The following is a 17093-nucleotide window of genomic DNA, read 5'->3' on the forward strand; positions in this document are numbered from 1 at the left end:
CTAAGCTTTTACATTTATCATGTGAGGTCAGAGTTTGGTTTGGTTTGTTTCAAATGGCAAAGAGAAAGGCTGAATCATAACATAGTGCAAATAAGTAAAATTAGCAGGAGGGGCTGGTAATCTGTTGCTTGTGTCCACTGAGGGTTAAACTAATTAGCAGCTGGGATTCAGGTTAATTGTTAGAAAGAATTACTTCCAAACCACTAGGTAAGCAGGTAGAACAGCTCTCTCCAAAGCTTGTTTAAGTGAGATTGTGAAATTTCCTTCTCAAGGAGCTTTAATAACAGCCTAGACAAATATCTGTCAGGCATTGGTCTGGGTATGTTTGCTGCTACTGCAAAGAAGCGGGCCAGGCAAGGTCTTTGTGGTACCTCCCAGCTGCACTTTCCTTTGATGCTCTGGGATGTGTTTCAGTGCTGGCTTCAGTTTTCCCAAGAGCCAGAGTTTCTGAATGCTGACAAAAGCAGCTTCCTGGAGGCTGGTGAGAGAAAACTGTAAAGAAAAAGGCCTTAAAGGACAATTAAAAAATGACTCAGTTCATTCTCCTCTCCCAGGCTAAGGAAGAAAAATATACATGGCCTCAGCTGCAGGACTTGATTAAGTTGGTTTGCATTGCACTGTCTGTCTGGGCTAGCTCTATTCAGGACTACAACTTATTTCTCCTTTGTTAACATGATAGTTGTCCATTGCATCGCTCTGGATTGCTGCTTGAAAGAGTTCATCATCATTATGTATGTCTGTAATGACCGGATGAAAGTTTGTTTTTTGGCATATTGCTCATACATAGGGCCCAGAATCTCCCACACAGGATGAGACAGGTTGTAGTCATAGGCATCTTTGCAAACAGTTCCCTCACTTACATGGTATACCCTTTTTTTAATTCCTTTTAAGTCTTCCATTTCTCCCTGAGAACAACTATCCATGCTGAAGAAATAAACCTGAGGTAGAGACTGGTGGCAGAACAAATGGCAAGCAGAGCTGAGCTGCCACAGAGGGAAGCTGTGGAGTGCCAGAGGCCCCTAATTGCAATGGAGCAACATATATTACTTGGGCAGTGTCAAAGCATAATACACTCTTGATTATAATCTGTTTGAGGTTATAGCCCAGCCCTCCACACAGGGGGATGTGATTTCGTGCACAGCTGCTTTTACATTGGCTCATATTCCTAGAGCTACGTAAAGATATTGACCATGGCAGGGGACAGATACCCTCATGGACAAGGAGGCTCAGACTTGACTCTTCCTGTCTGTTGATAAATATCATGCACACTGCAAGGTATGAAAGAAAAAGAATATGGGAGATTAATTGTGACTGTCCATGCCCATGCCTTTCTAAAATAGCAGGTTAGAAGGCAGCACAGGAAGAAATCACTGCTCAAAGGATTGTTCACTCCTCAGTATTTGGGAAAAAGCGGAAACTCTAGTATTGTTTGCCTGGAGTTGCCTGTCAGAGCCGCAGAATGGATTAACTTCCTTACTTCAGATCCTTTTAAAGCTGTACGAATCCCGAGCAAGTCTCCTAACACACATTCTCTTCGTGGATTTTGAAGAACACGATGTTATGATTTACTTTAACATCATGTATTGTTAACATTCTCACTTTAAGTCAGATTGTGAACTCCAGCAAGTTCCAAATATTCACTGTTCTCACTGACTGGAAATCTGATAAGCAAGGTATGCAGAATCTGTCCCTGAAGAGCGGGAATTTTGCATATACTCCCAGGGAAATAGAGAAAGCAAGAGAGTGAAAAAGAAAGCAAGCTCATATCTATCCAAAGCAAAATCTAAAGAACTGATTTCAGCAAATCTTTTGCACTTAGAAATAATTGTGCCCACAGTGCTGAGAATACAAGAAATTCTGAGCTTGGTTGATTTCACCAAAATATTTTATTTCCCAACTCGTGTGAAGTGCATTTTTATAACACTGAATACTGTTAAATTGTAGGGCACTGATTTCCAGATTTAAATCCGTACCCACTAAATTACAAGCCATGATTACATCCAGCTGAAATTCAGGTCCCTACACTCAAAATATTATGCAAATTAGGATCATGAGGAATATTATGACCTTGAAAATATAAAAGTCTGAAAATCTGCCAACATACTAGAATTCAATAGAGGAAATAGCATATGATCTTCATTAGAAAAAAGCTAAGAAATTGAGCAGTAGTGTGGCATGTTATAATGTGTGTAGGTTAATTTGACTTCAATTAGGCTAAACAGACCACAGAAGATGAGAAAATGTCAGAGATGTAAGACAAATGTGTAGGCAAAAGGTTACAGGAAACAGTTCCAGTCCAAGTAGCCAATAAATGTCATCTTGCCTTATAAAAATTAAAGCTGATCACATGACCATACCTGATGATCATATTTAGATTAAGATACTGTACATTATCAATTCAGATAACAAAAGAAACCTTGGAATTTATGTTCATGAAGAGGTTTCCAATTGCAGATACCCAAACCTTTCTTAATACTGAGTTACTCAACTTGGGGTAAATGTTTCCTAACTTGCCAAACAGGCAACTTGGCAATTAGCTGTTTTTTAAAACAATACCTATTCTTGATTTTACATACATGTTTTCCTCTTTCTTTCTTTCTTTCTTTTTTTTCTTTCATTTTCCTCTTATATCCACAGTCACCATTGAAATATATTCCCTACTTAGCACATTTCAACTTGTCATGTCTGGTGAATCTGGCATACATGTATTTTGTTGTTCTGTGCTTAGTCATTGAATTTGCTCTGCTAAGCTGAGTTATAAAAACCTTGTTATTGGACACTGTGAAAGCCTAATCTCTTTGATTGAAAATTATTATTCTCCCCATCCTCTGATTTCCAGTTTGCTGATGGGTTTTGCCTATGTAAAGCCATTTTTTCCACTGAAAAACTCTTTGAAGAAAGCATCGGTGAAAGCCCCGAAGTTTTATGGCAAAAATCAAAGTGTTTTGACTGAAAACTGTGCCATTTACCACATGAAGTAGGCAAGAAGCAGATTGCCTTCATCAAGACAGACTCACCACAGAGAAGTTCATTCCCAGTTTAGGTACGGTAATCACCATCCGAGGAAAGCACACCGAGTTCAGGTTGATTCCCTGAGCTGTAATTGTACTTCCACCACTAGGGAAAACAAAACAAAACAAAACAAAATAAAACAAAAAAAAGAAGAAGAAGAAGAAGAAAAAAAAAGGTAAGTAGGATAATGATGCATTTGCTATGATAACCTTAATTACAAATTATATTTTAGACTAAATGACAACATAAAACCAGAATTAGGGATATACAGGGTGAATGCAAATACATAGCTCTGAGCAGTGAGGTTCTTTTCCTGGGAAACAAATTTTACACTTGTTATAACAACTAACCATATACAAGAAAAGAAAATTAATTTTAAATATTGTGGCGTGCCAGGATATAAAACAAACGTGTGAATTTTAAAGGAGAGCAAATTGAACATTTTCTAACTTACTTGCTGCTTTCAGTGGTGCTGAAAAAGGTGTCTATTTTACTGCTGACATTTTTTTGGCAAAGGCAGATGGTTTGGATTAGAGCTACTGATATAATAAATATGTCAAGTAAAAATACACACATACTACCATACATATATATTCATAATATTTATGATTTGCTGGATTTAGATGATTTTAAAATCCATTTGCTCTCTTGAGTACTGCTGACTTGTCACATTAAATGATTTTCCTCACTAATCAGTGTAATGTCCAGACACGGCACAGGAGACCCACTTAGCTGTACAGTAGGTATCTCAGCAGGACATCACAGGTACACTCGGCAGCAGTTAGGAGTTAAATCACACAAAGAACAGAGGCGCCCTTCCCCCTTCTCCTTCACCTCTGAAGGGAAATGATCTGCCCTCTGCAACTGCACCATAATAGAAGCAATTGGCATGGCAGATAGAGATAAAAATGCAATTTCTTTTGATAGATTGCTGCACGGCACAGCCACGCTTCTTTCATTCATTACTTTTCTTATTTCGATGAGAAACTTTTACTCACCTAAGAAAAGATTTGGTTGGATGAATTTTTAAAACAACGGGGTCTTCTCTGTAGGTGAAATAACTGTTTGCGTCTCTGATAGCTCCATCGATTCCCACCCTCACACGGTATTCCTGGGGGATTCGCTGTGCTGGAGTGTAGCACTCCACAGTGCTTTCCGATGCGCTGGAAGCACAGAGAAGGGCTTGCTTGTTAGTGTTATAAAACACATACTCTGATTAAAATCTTATCCTTTAGTAAGCCCTAACCCTAGCTAAAGATCCATGTGTGAAAAAGAAATCATACTGATAATCACAAAGGAGGTTTGTGTTGCAGAAAATATGCACAGCACAATGTAGAAAGAGCAATAACACTTCTTAGGTTGCCTTAATTTGACTGCCATGCACCTCGTCTGGCTAAAAGCATTTCCTCAGTGCCAGTGACAGCCCTATTAATGCACATGTTGCCCTGTGCAAAGGCAGCTTCCAGCCTGGAAAATGGCACCAAGTTCAAGGAGAATGACTTGTTCTGCCATAACCAGGCTTTCCTCTTTCTAATGCACGGGACTTGGCCTGTGTTAAAAAATCTCAAGAAAAAAGGGTGGCAGGATATGCACCATCTTCTCAGAGGTGTTCTGCACCGGGGGAATCTATTGGCTCCATATACTAACAAGGGATAGGCAGGAGAGTTGAAGCACGTGAATTGTGACCACAAGGGCACAACAGAGGCAAGGGTAAAATTTGACTGGAAAAGCAAAATAAAATTCTAGCAGGTGGTTTCAATGATTTGGGCCAAACCACATTCAATAGCCCCCAGGAGATGCCATTCTCAAAGGATGCTTCCAAATCAGACAAAACAGGCATTTTTTACTATGTCTAAAGCTTCCCAGGAGTGTAGTGTTTGCAGCATGCTTTAAGGGGTTAGTGATTTATTCATAAGTATCTAGAAATGTTTACCATCTTTTAAAAGGGAAAAAAAAAAAAGCAACAGAATTCGCCCTTGATTTAGCTTCACTGAGAACTGGGCATTACTCCCAACAGGGACCATTACACTTTAGGTTGAGAAGTATCTAATCTGAAAAACTGGCTCAGACCTTCATATATGAATCTATACAATTTTGCTTGCAAGAAGAGGGGTCTACTGGATAAGCCTGAAGTAAAGTGGGAAGCCTGGTGGTCCCACTTACTAAGGCATAGATCTGACTCTGAGGAGGGAGTCATCTCACCCCCACAATAGGCATCTCAAATGGATTAAATGAATTGTTCCCAAGTGTTCCGTGCATTTGCCCAACAGCTGACCAGCTGAGATGATATCAATAAAGCCTACCCTGAAGTATTAAGTAGTAGCTGAAGATCTTGGTAGTGATTACATATTGAACTTGAATACCTAAATCCCTTTGTTGATTTATCTGTTTTGATCAAGAACATAAAATAAATCATTTACCAGCCACAAATAAAATTCAGCTCTCTTGACTTCACGTCTGACATTAACTAATAGACTATTATTTCTTTGCATCCTCTGCAAGTATGATTTTTCATCACTACAACTTTACAAAATCTTTAGGAGAGACCTAAAATGTACACAAATTGCAGAACTCCTTTTTTCCTGGAACACAGTTGGCCTGATTCTTCCCTTGGTAGTGGAGGTAACAATTCTGTTCACACCAATGGGAGCCAATCTGCTCTACCCAAAAGAGGACCAAACAAGGTTTGCACTGTTGCAGAACGGCTACCGAATTCAGAATAATTGGTTGGCTATTACAGAGAATCTGTACTCATTATTTTAATAACACTAACATTCAGATAAGATTCAAAGCATTTCCACACGCAGCATGTCAAATGTTCTTGGCTGACTTCCTACTGGATCCAGTAAGAAGCCATGAAGAAATTCTGGCTTAATCCTTAAAACTCTTTTATGCATATCAGGAAGAGTGCTGAGATGATGCAGTGATGCATCATGCAATGAGACTTCTAGTGGAATGCAGTCCTTTCTAAGAAGCTTCCAGACACCTTCCACTCAGGACATAATCCAGAAATGATTGCTTACTGCAGTTTCTGTTCCCTGATATGTGAGATGGAGAGCAGCACATTTAATTTTATTTTTATTTTGTTAACTCCATGATATTTTAACCAATATTAAAGGCATCACTTTTTTTTTTTTTTTTTTTTTGTTTGTTTGTTCTGTAGATACGTTACCTTTTCAAGCTGCATGGTTTCTCACCAACAAAAATTCTTCTGTATTTTCCACTGTTTAGGTATTTGCCAGTTATTGTTAGCAATGTTCCTCCAGATTTGGGGCCGTAGGTAGGAGAGATACTTGTTATTATAGGATTCTGAGGGAAGTGAAAATAAGAAAAGAGGACTGTTACATTTCTCTGTTTTCAAAAAGAATAATCTTAATACGTTTATTAGCACTTCTATGAACTAATAACAAACAATGTAGAATTATACTGGACTGGACTCATGAAAAGTCTTCTTTCAGTTCACACTGAAGTTTATTCAACATTAGAATTTTAATCATGGTGCTTACCACATATGAAAATGTATTGAATAATGTTTTTCCATGTCCAACAGAAACACTACTGGATATATTAAAACTTGCATTTTTTGCAGCAGGAGCTGTGCATTCCAGCCTTTGAAAAGCAAAGAAAAAAACTGGATTACGTTTATTTTCCTAGGTTGACCATTTTGTATTAAAGTACAGCCACAACCATTTCATAACAATGCTGAACCCACACAGAACCAGCCATCAACCTATGTGTGCCATACATCCTATACAGATTTATTGTTTAAATTTAAATTTTACCAAAAATTAAACTTGAACTACATATACTAAATACCCTCTGTCTTGAGTTTAAGTAATCTTCCCACTGTCTCAAATACATATTTTTGAGGAGAAGTACTGCAGAGAGCCATGAGCAGCATGATGACTAAATACCTTTCTCTTCTCATGTTCCTCACAGATGAGGAAGATGGAGGTGACATATCTGAGTCCTGCAGGACCTGCCACATTTTCAAACCTTTGAACAGTTTCATTTTTGCCAGCTCCCATGGGTACAGAACGGCATTTTGAAGGCAAACCAGAAAAAGCTGTTGCAAGAGCTAGTGGCATTAACTACCTTCATGGGCTCTCCAGAGCACTGTTTTCCTAAGGAGCTTGTCAAAATGGGGGATTATTTAATACCAAAAGCTTTTGTTTGAAAATCCAAATGGAAGGACAATACTTATAGACTGAAGTTCGTATCATTAGTAAAGCCATTCCGCATAAAGAACATCTTTATAAAGGAAATTCTGTATTTTAGGTTTCTTACTTGTTTTTGTTGCTAGATTTTGCTTCTAGAGCGCAGATTTGTCCTCCGATATGGACTACTGTATTTCTTAATTCAAATCTATTATTTTTGCTGAATCCAAAGTCCCATCCACACAGTGTCAGTTTTGTCCCGCCTTCTAAAGGAGCGCTGCTTGGGAGAATCTGTTAAAAAATATTTTGTTACTTGTATCAGGTTTTCTTGAACTTCAAATGGAGTCAAAGAATGTGCAAAGGAATGATTTTAGAAAAGCATTTCTTCTGGCGGTTTGTGTCCTACCATTCATCTTAATTGCTCTTCACCTTTCATTCGTCACATTATGAGCTTTCTCTGACAGTAGCAATAAATAACAAAACCTATACTAGAAAGCTTTGAAGGATAGTGTTTAGGGGCACTGAACAAGCTGTGCATTGTAATAGTCTTTTAAATCCCGTCGTTCTTGTCTTTCACATCTTATTTCTGGCATGTTAAACATACAATGTACTTATTTTGTTAGAAGCTGAATGCTGAACACAAAAGAGCCCCCAAATGACCATTTTTTGTCATCTTGATGAAAGTCAGGTTCATAGTGAAGTAGCTTCAAAGACACCTAAATCTGAAACTGGATTGGCTGTGATAAAGTTAACGTGATTTCTGCTATTCTTTCCTTCAATCTTTTACATTTGGTCACCTCTAATTCCGAGTTAAAAATAAACTACCTCTCAGAAACACAGAGACAATCTACAAAGGAAATGCTTTTTTTTTTTTTTCTTTCCCTTCTGTATATTGTAAATTGTCCTGTAAAATATAACAATGGTGGGAAAAAGGTAGAAACACTATAGAAGTCTTGCAGAACTCAGTAACAGTTCTGGTCAGTACTGCCAGCAACAAAAATAAAAGAGACATTGGTTTAGGGTTTATGGGGACAATACTGCAAAATTGTGCAAAACTACCAGTGCTGCTGGACAAACAACAGAGCATGGAGGATTGAATTTATACTTGTGGTTGTACTGCCTGAATGTTTTAAACTTAATGCTTCAGTATTAGTAGTTTTGCCCCTGAAACGCAATACAGCTGTGCCTTTCAAAGGACTCGACTTCATTTTCAAGCTTAAAGGCAAGTGTTTGAGAGATACTTGGCTATTATTTCATCTGGAAATCCAGTAAGACACACATTTCTTTTCAACTTTCTTCAAGACTATCACAAATGAACTACTGTAGATAGAAAGGAAGCTGAAGAATACTTCAAAAGAATTATACCATATATTCTATATGGGGAAATTTACTGCCGCCATTAGAAAGCAGACAAAGAGTCTGATCAAAAATGCACTGAAGTCAGGAAGAATCTTTCCTGCTTTAATGAGCTTTGGATCAGCTCTCAGTGAGCACAGAAGAGGGGACCTATGTAGGAGCAGTGCTTCTGCACAAATCCCATAAAAACGAGCTATGCTTTCATAGCCTTCCATCGCCCAGTGCTGCAGCTTAATGTGGGGAGCAGTACTGCACCCTGTGGAGCTCGTGCCAATCCCAAGTTTCAGTTTCCCTTCCTTTTTTTTTTTTTTCCTTCAAAATCTGGATTGACTTCAGATCATAGTTTTCCACTCAAAATCTCAGCACACTATCTATTTTTAGGAGCAGCAAAACCCTAGCAGGAACTGAAACTGCTCTGTGGGGGTACAAGATGTTTTGCACAGTAATGCGTAGACTTCTGGCATTTGAAGAATCTAAAATTAATCCATTAAGTTAGCAAAATAAAGGCATTAAAATCAAGCTTCACAATGCCATACAGAATCAAAACCTAAGGCATTTAGCTGGTTTTCAGTGGTATTAGCCAAAACAGGCTTGTGATAGCAGCCCATGTGCCTTGACTGAGGAAGAATGAAAGTATTTACTACACTCTGTATGAGGTGAGACTTCAGAGCAGATAGAAAATAAACATGCCAAAACTTACACTTTTTTACTTAAGCATTACAAAAATTCCCCTACAAAGTTTTCACTCGTTCCTTTATTTCAGATGATCTTTATGATGAAGCCAATGAAAGTCAAATGTGGTTTCCCAGATCTTTTCTTGGGAGAGAGGGAAAGAATAAGCAGTGAACCTCCTGGACTTTGAACTGAGGCACTCATAGGCATCTTCTCTGTCCTTACAATATGCAGGTAGCAACAGAAAATAAGCAAAGTGCAAAAAAACAACAACATCAAAAAGAAAGCTATGAAATCCGGGACTTGAAAATTGTTGTCAATTCTCTGTAGACAGTAAACCCACTGAGAGCCTGCAGCACATCCTGCCACAAGGCTGCAGTTCCCCATGTCCCTGCTGCTCCCTGGCTTTGGGCTGTGGGGCAGAAAGCTTTCTCCAAAATGTAAAAGATTGTGTTTTTCTTTTGTTTACATTAACAGCCGTTCTTCTAATATCCACTCACGTACTTTATACACTCTTAGAAGAAAATATCTATTTATTAAAGTTTCAACAGCCCATTCATTTTAATTAAGAGTGAAGAATGTGCAGAGGCCACATCTGAAGTTTCCACCAAAACCTCCAATCTAAGCAGGCAGCAGAAAGTTCTGATATTCTTCATCCTTCTGTAACAAAAGCTAACTAAAATGACTCACTTTCAAAACAACAACACACCATCCCGGGCTTTTAGCCACAACAAAGAGTCCAAAGGGAGACCAGTTTATTTTTCCTTTCATGCACTTCACCTCTCAGAGTGACCTGAACTCTGCATGCAGATGCCTGTAATTTGTTTCATTATGGAGTTATCCCAAGTGAGAATCCTTTGAGTCCCCAAGAGCTCCTCTAGTGCTGTCACTCAGGCTGACAGAACATGCTCTGGTTGCAGGCAGGGTGGTTGGTGGAGGCACATCTGTGGGGTACTGTGCTACTGCGGGGCAGAGACCAAATGCTGCAAGGAAAAATGCTTAGAGCAGGGCAGAGGGCCAACATGTCAGCAGGACTCCAATGGGAGAACCTCGTGCTTCCTGAGATGAAAATCTCATCTTTATATATTTTATTTATTTCTTTTTCTTTCTACTGCACATTACTCTGTGCAATAACGAGAGAAAACTTCTTTGAAGACTCATCTAACATTCTTTGGATCAGACCCTCCGTGTTCCCCTCAGTTAAAGCACTCATGTGACATATCCTAAGCAATCTGCCTCACTGAAATCTGCAAAATTATGGAGAGGTAGGACTGAATTTCAAATACTATGCAAAGCAGGTCATCCTCTGTTTGTTAGGAACAAAACAAGCTTGTTTCTCATATTTTATGCATATGGGTTTAAAGACAGATCAGAAGATGATGGATAATCTGTTTTACATTTTTTTCAGTAATAATGTTAAATGTCATGGTCCAGCAGAGCATGAAATCTGTCTTAACAGCTAGCAATCCAAAGGGATTTGAGTCCTCAGCTCTATTTTTCCTTACAGACCTTCTAGAAGAAACTTTCACCAATGTTGATACACAGTAATTCAAGATTGCCTTCAAGATCTAACAGTGCCACAGATCTGTATCCATTACAGGGGTAGGCTGGGCTTCTACCTGCTGAGCAGGTAGGGCTGAGAGCAGTGCATGGGGAAGGGGAGCACATGGCTGGCAGCATGCCTACCTGCTGCCCACATCTAAGGCATACTCCATCAAATGAGTGCTCCCAGCAGCTCCAGGGGGACCCTGGCTTTGGGGATACACTTCTCAGTCTAAGCATCTTTGTATGGACGCTAGCTTCTCAAAGCTGCTGAGCACATGTTGGTTGAAAACAGAGAGGACTGTTGCAGCTCAGCACCTCTGAAATTCAGAAACAAAACAGTTCCAAGCCTTAGAAGTCTTTTTGGAAGCATGGAAATACACTGCTAATGCTGAAAAGTTTTGCAGAGAAAAAATGCTGAGGGTTACTACTTGTGCTTGAGCTCTAGGAAAGACAAAACAAGCTATGAAAGATGGTTTGGTCCTGAGGAAGTATATAAAAATAGTCCAGGACTAATTCTCAGTGTATGTCTTTGCATCGGTGACTCATAGTCTCTTAAAAGCGAGGACCAGAAAGGACTGTTTGATCATCTGCCATGGCTTTTCTGAGATGGCTGTGATCTTGTATAAAGTGAAAGTAAATGATTCACCTTTGGAGTTAGCAGTTCTTTCTGTCTCCTTTATCCAAAGGTAGATGGCAACTGAAGGCAAAGCAAACTCAGTTACAGGTGTGCATACACACACACATATCTCCATCCATTTGGGGCTTGATTCCTAGACTGCCTAATTGTCTGTTCACTGAGTTTTTTTCTGGTTTAGCTTTACATTTTGCATCTGAAATGTGGGAAAAAAGCCTACCTGAATAAATGCATTTCCAGATTACTAGCAAATACAAAGTTTTACAGTAGTTTTGCCCCTTTAAAACGTTGTCTGTGAAATTATCTGCCTGGTTGAAAGAAGACAATAGTTGCTCCCTTTCTCTCTGGGAGTTTCAAATGTCAAAGCTTCATCTCCATTTATAAGCTGTACACTCAGAGGAAAATTTACTTTTTAGTTGTATAGTTTAAATGTGTTTAAAGGAAGTGGGTGCAAGTGCTAGTGAAGAGCTTTATGCTTGCTTCTCTGTTAGCTTACTATTCTGCTGCTCCTAAAACCCCAGCCTTCACAGCCATGCCAGACCTAACTAAAAACAGGTTACTCTGTTAAACGTTCAGTCAGCCCATGCAAATCTCACACTGACCATGGCTAACTGGAAACAGGGACGAGTGGTGTGCTCATCTGCCCTGTCCCTGAATGCTCCTCATAGGTCCCAGCCTACGGCTGTCCCCTCTCCTGGGACACAGCTGCTGTAACGAGCAAGGAAACTCCTCTCCTTTGCTTCTCATATTCACCAGCTGAGCATCTGGGGTCACCTCTTCCTGTATACCTGCCCTAAAGACTCATCCAATCCTTCAGGCTTATGAGGCAATATTAAAACTGTGATGGCAAATGGTCATGGCGGGGGCAGTGTTGGGTATGACAGGCTCTGAAGGATGGTAGGAAGGCTGCCTTTCACTCTGTGGACTGGCCAGCAGCCCCTGTGCACTACCTGTGGTATGTAAACACCAGGAGCAAGTGGTTTTACCTCATAAACTCTTGGCAAGCAGGTCTCCTGGGTCCAGGTCCCTCTGCTGCACTCGGGAGCCCTCAGGCACTGCTGTCCGCACCAGCCGCAGCGCATAAAGGCAGGTGCCAGCAGGCACTGGCTGCAGGACTGGAACTGGTGGCAGCCCGGACCATTCAGTGGCACCTTGGTTATCTGTTGATGGAAAGAGATGGTACACAGAGCCTTCAAATGTGTACGCTTGCTGGCAAGGAGTCTCAATTTATGCGCTGTGTTGTGGTGCTACTCAGATTTCAGCTGTGCAAGTTGTGGTTCGACTTCTCCTAAGCTCGATAATTATAGGATCTTATAAGTAATTTAACTGACATGATTTTAAATTCACTTGGGAGAAACCCTAAAGGCATCTTAATGTTATATACAGTTACTACCAGCATCTGGTGTTTACAGCAAGATAGCATTTTTTTTTGCTGATGGAAACAGCAGCGTGCTCCTCCTAGTTCTGTAGCAATTCTTGGAGAAAGCAGTGCGTCTCAGTATGCCTTAGTTCATGTGTTTGCTAAACCAGTCGTGGTAGCTATTTTGGCTCTGGAGAGGCTACACTGGCAGCCGTGACACACAGGGCACACAATGCCCCAAATACAGGATTTAACACTTATTATCATAAAACTTATCCTATATCTAAAATATAAATTAAAAATGATGTTGTTTTTCAAAATATCGTGATAGGTATGATAACAGTAGTTCTAAATATATGTTGTCTTTAGTCAAAACATTAATATTAGCATATATTTGCTTCATTTGATAAGTATATTTTATACTTCAGCACCTTTCTTAAACTTGCTGGGGACTTTCTCTTTGAAAATTACTCTAATATCTAATACATTTCCAGTAAATGATTAATAACCATCTTTAGTAATGGTTGATTTATTTCTTTACATTCTTATAGTCAAATTATTGCTTACGATTAGGGTTTAGGATTATCTGTAATATTATCTGCTAATGCAACGATGTACTAAGCTCACTCTACAATACATTTCCTGCTAATGACAATAGCATATTTATTTATGACAACTCTCCATGTTTTGTTAACCCTTTGTAATCTGCCTGTGAACACATTCCTCAAGCCTTACCATGAGCAGCATCTCCAGTTTTAAACACACCTACCTAAGGCCTGCACACACACCTCTCTTTAAAAGGTTTTGATCTTATGACACAAATGAACAACAGTCGGGAAATTCTGCATACATTCTTTTCTTAAGCCATTGTGTAGTTTTCTTTGCAAGCGCTTGAATTAAGTACAGACGTTCAGCCTGAGATTTGCATTTCCTGACTTTTGTTGGTTTATATCACAGTTCTTACATTAGTTAAATATTTCCCAATCTTAGTCTGTTGGTTCATTTAGTAGAGAAAACAAAGTCTTGGAGAAAATTTGCTCTTTCTGTGTTCCTAAGGGAATGGGAAGGTTGGGAGGATGCAGGACATAAAGCCACAATGTAAATAGTTGCCTTTACCAAAAACTGCTGCTCTGGGTGCAGGTTTACATGGGGTGCGGAATGATGAGATTATGAACCACCCACCTTTTTTCCTGTCACTACCAGAGTATAGCCATCTGCTGCTGCTGACTGCTCAACAACAACCTGGGGAGAGACAGGGTGGGAGTCCAGCTGAAAGTTGACGTGTGGAGCCGTGGGCTCGGAGCGGGAAACCACTATCTAAGAAAGACAGAAATAGGGAAAATCAGCAGGCAACATGTGACACAAATGCATCCTGCTTGGCTTTCTCACATCGCTGCCACTTATCTGCTTGCATTAATTATTTTGCATTACATTGCATAATGTTTTGCATAATGTTTCATCATGATCTGATTAAGCCTCTATAAAATCCACTTTATTTAACACAGCAAAATCATGGTTGTTGAGGGATCCTCAAAATGCATCGTGTTTATTAAAATATGAAGAAGTCACTGCATGCTTTCAGATCTTATAATTTCAAGCATTTTTAAAATCAACCATAGAAGATGAAGATGGGTCACTTAGTCAGCCTTGTAGATTTAAGAGTACATTTAAGAAAAAAAAAAACTGTAGCTACAATGTCTAGTTAAAGGAGACTTCAGGACATTAAAGGTCAAATATATTTTCATTTGTTTTCACTTTTGTCCTTCAGCTTGAAAAATAAACCACACCATGTGTCATTACTATCCGGCCTTGGTGCTGTTGGAGTGCAAAGCTATGGCAGGAGCAGATTATGGCCATGAGTGGTGCTATGAAGCCACAAGCAGACAGAGCTCGATTCCCAGAGCTGCTGAGGTGGTTGTTGCTGCAGAAAGACCCTTGGCAAGATGAAGCTGGGCACCTTGAATTCTAGCTTCTTCTGATTTCTGTATGAGGTGGGTGTCCAGAACAATCTCCAGAACCTCTTAAATAGCAGAGAGTACTGGAGGCTTCTCTAGAGGATGTTCCAAAACAGGAGCCTAATTTAGTTGTCCTGAAGCCCTTTTCTAAGGGCCCTCTCTCTTTATTTCAGGAGATCTTAAGGAGATTAGTCACACCAGTATGAAATTCCCCCACTAGTCATCTCTCTTCATCTTAAGTTACCTACATACTTCTGAGAATTTGGGCCTATTCTTACAAACACATGCTTGACTTTACTACTGTAACTTTGTTGACTTTAATGGGATGAGTCATGGTTGTTAAGCACAGGCATAAAGCATCTGCAGATTGGGGTGGATATTTGATAGCAAGACTTTATAGGCTTGGGTCTGCAATCCAGAAGGATGTGCACCCAGTGTGATAGCATCAGACAACAAAGGCAGAGGATTGTTTACATAAGGGAAGATCATGTTCATATTTCAAAATCTGCATCACGTGCAGTTTACTTAAGGAATTTAGATAATCAGCATTTGTTGAGAAGTTGAGATTCAATGGAGTTCATTATTTAACAATATCGAAGCAATTCTGAAAATAACTTGTGTGTCAAATGTTTCATTTTTTTCCTATAATGAAGCTTTTCTCCTGATTCTCAAGGCAGCATCAGAACAGCCAGGACATTGACTTACACAATTTCACTGGCATTTCCCATTGCCAAGGTCTTTCAACAAGATGGCTGACTCCAAGACTCGATTTAGAGATGCTGTAATTACAGCTGATGTTTTGTTGTAATTCAAGACTTAAATAAAATATATGAGCAATTAATTCATGGTGATAAATGCTTCACATCCAGAGGTACTTACAGTTTGTGGTTACAAGAAGCTTTTTTTTGCCCTTAAAATGAAACTGGGCATTGTTGAAGAATTTGCTATAGGTTTGTTTCACAGTACAGAAAGTACAGCTTTTAGAAATCGATATGGTCTGATCATTTTCGGTGACACAGAAGTATGGTCTCTGACTCAGTGTATTAGGGCATAAGCTCTGTTTTTATATTCAGGACAATGAAAAATAGAACAGACTGCAAAGCTGCATGGAAAAGCTTGATTAATGTTGGCATTATGGGGAGAGGTAGCACCACAGCTGCAAATACCTTTTTAGTTGATCATTAGCCATGTCTCATCTCGAATACCCACTGCTATAAAATGCTAAGAATTCTTTTCTATCATTAATCCAGGCTTCCTCTTATTGCCAAGCATTCTTTCTGATTGAGCCACAGCATTAACCCTTTAAAGACATCTGTGTTGTAACTTTATAACGATACATGAAAACTTATCTCTACAGTCTTGGAAGATTATTTGGTACATTCAACATCAAATATTTGTTGTGCAGGGGCTGATTGTCAAATCACCTGCACAAAGCCCAAGAGAATAGACTTTGACCTCTTAACACACAAGGAGCTCAAATTACACTTCCTAATTCATTTGGGACTGTGGAATAGAAGTTTGCTGTTTTCCTAGAACTAATTTGCCAGCCTATAGCTTTGCAGTAACAGACTCACGATGCAGAAAAACTCTTTTTGTTCTATATAACTATGCCATTTTTACACACCTCAACCCAGTCCTTGAAATTCTATCTTACTCTTATCCAACATAATCCTGAAGAGAAAGGCGATTTTAAGACAGTTCCTACTGCATGAAGAAGAGGCAGCTTAGGACTCTAGTGTTATTCTCAGATACATCTGATTTTTTTATTCCTTGGGACTGGGCTGGTATATGTACTGTTTGGCATTGTTTTAATGTGGCCACACTACCACATATGATATTTCTACAACTGAAATAGTTCAGCACTACAGAAGGATTTCTCTTTGCAAAGGCTATTAAGCTGATTGCCCAGGTGCAATCCTTCCTTCCTTTCTTTCTTTTCTTTCTTTCCTTTTCTTTCTTTCTTTCTTTCTTTCTTTCTTTCTTTCTTTCTTTCTTTCTTTCTTTCTTTCTTTCTTTCTTTCTTCTCTTTCTTTCTTTCTTTCTCTTCTTTCTTTCTTTCTTTCTCTTCTTTCTTTCTTTCTTTCTTTCTTTTCTTTCTTTCTCTCTTTCTTTCTTCTTTCTCTCTTTCTCTCTTTCTTTCTTTCTCTCTTTCTTTCTTTCTTTCTTTCTTTCTTTCTTTCTTTCTTTCTTTCTTTCTTTCTTTCTTCTTCTTTCTTTCCTTTCTTTCTCTTCTCTTTCTTCTTTCTTTCTTTCTTTCTTTCTCTTCTTTCTTTCTTTCTTTCTTTCTTTCTTTCTTTCTTTCTTTCTTTCTTCTCTCTTTCTCTTCTTTCTTTCTTTTCTCTCTTTCTCTCTTTCTCTCTTTCTCTCTCTTCTCTCTTTCTCTCTTTCTCTCTTTCTCTCTT

At 39.1% G+C, this 17093-nt stretch overlaps 1 protein-coding gene across 2 annotated transcripts in view; it reads right to left on the reverse strand.

Annotated features, from left to right (window-relative positions):
- Positions 1–17093, reverse strand: part of MET (MET proto-oncogene, receptor tyrosine kinase) — an 87407-nt gene that overhangs the window by 27274 nt on the left and 43040 nt on the right. For both annotated transcript variants that reach the window (XM_072337474.1, XM_072337483.1), the window contains exons 4-10: positions 13919–14053; positions 12363–12536; positions 7300–7460; positions 6519–6621; positions 6185–6321; positions 4011–4175; positions 3018–3117 (exon numbers count right to left, since the gene is read on the reverse strand). In XM_072337474.1, coding sequence (XP_072193575.1) covers positions 3018–3117; positions 4011–4175; positions 6185–6321; positions 6519–6621; positions 7300–7460; positions 12363–12536; positions 13919–14053 — 975 coding nt within the window. The remainder of the gene's footprint in view (positions 1–3017; positions 3118–4010; positions 4176–6184; positions 6322–6518; positions 6622–7299; positions 7461–12362; positions 12537–13918; positions 14054–17093) is intronic.

Source organism: Excalfactoria chinensis, chromosome 1, assembly GCF_039878825.1.
Source record: "Excalfactoria chinensis isolate bCotChi1 chromosome 1, bCotChi1.hap2, whole genome shotgun sequence".
In the NCBI taxonomy this organism is placed as follows: domain Eukaryota; kingdom Metazoa; phylum Chordata; class Aves; order Galliformes; family Phasianidae; genus Excalfactoria; species Excalfactoria chinensis.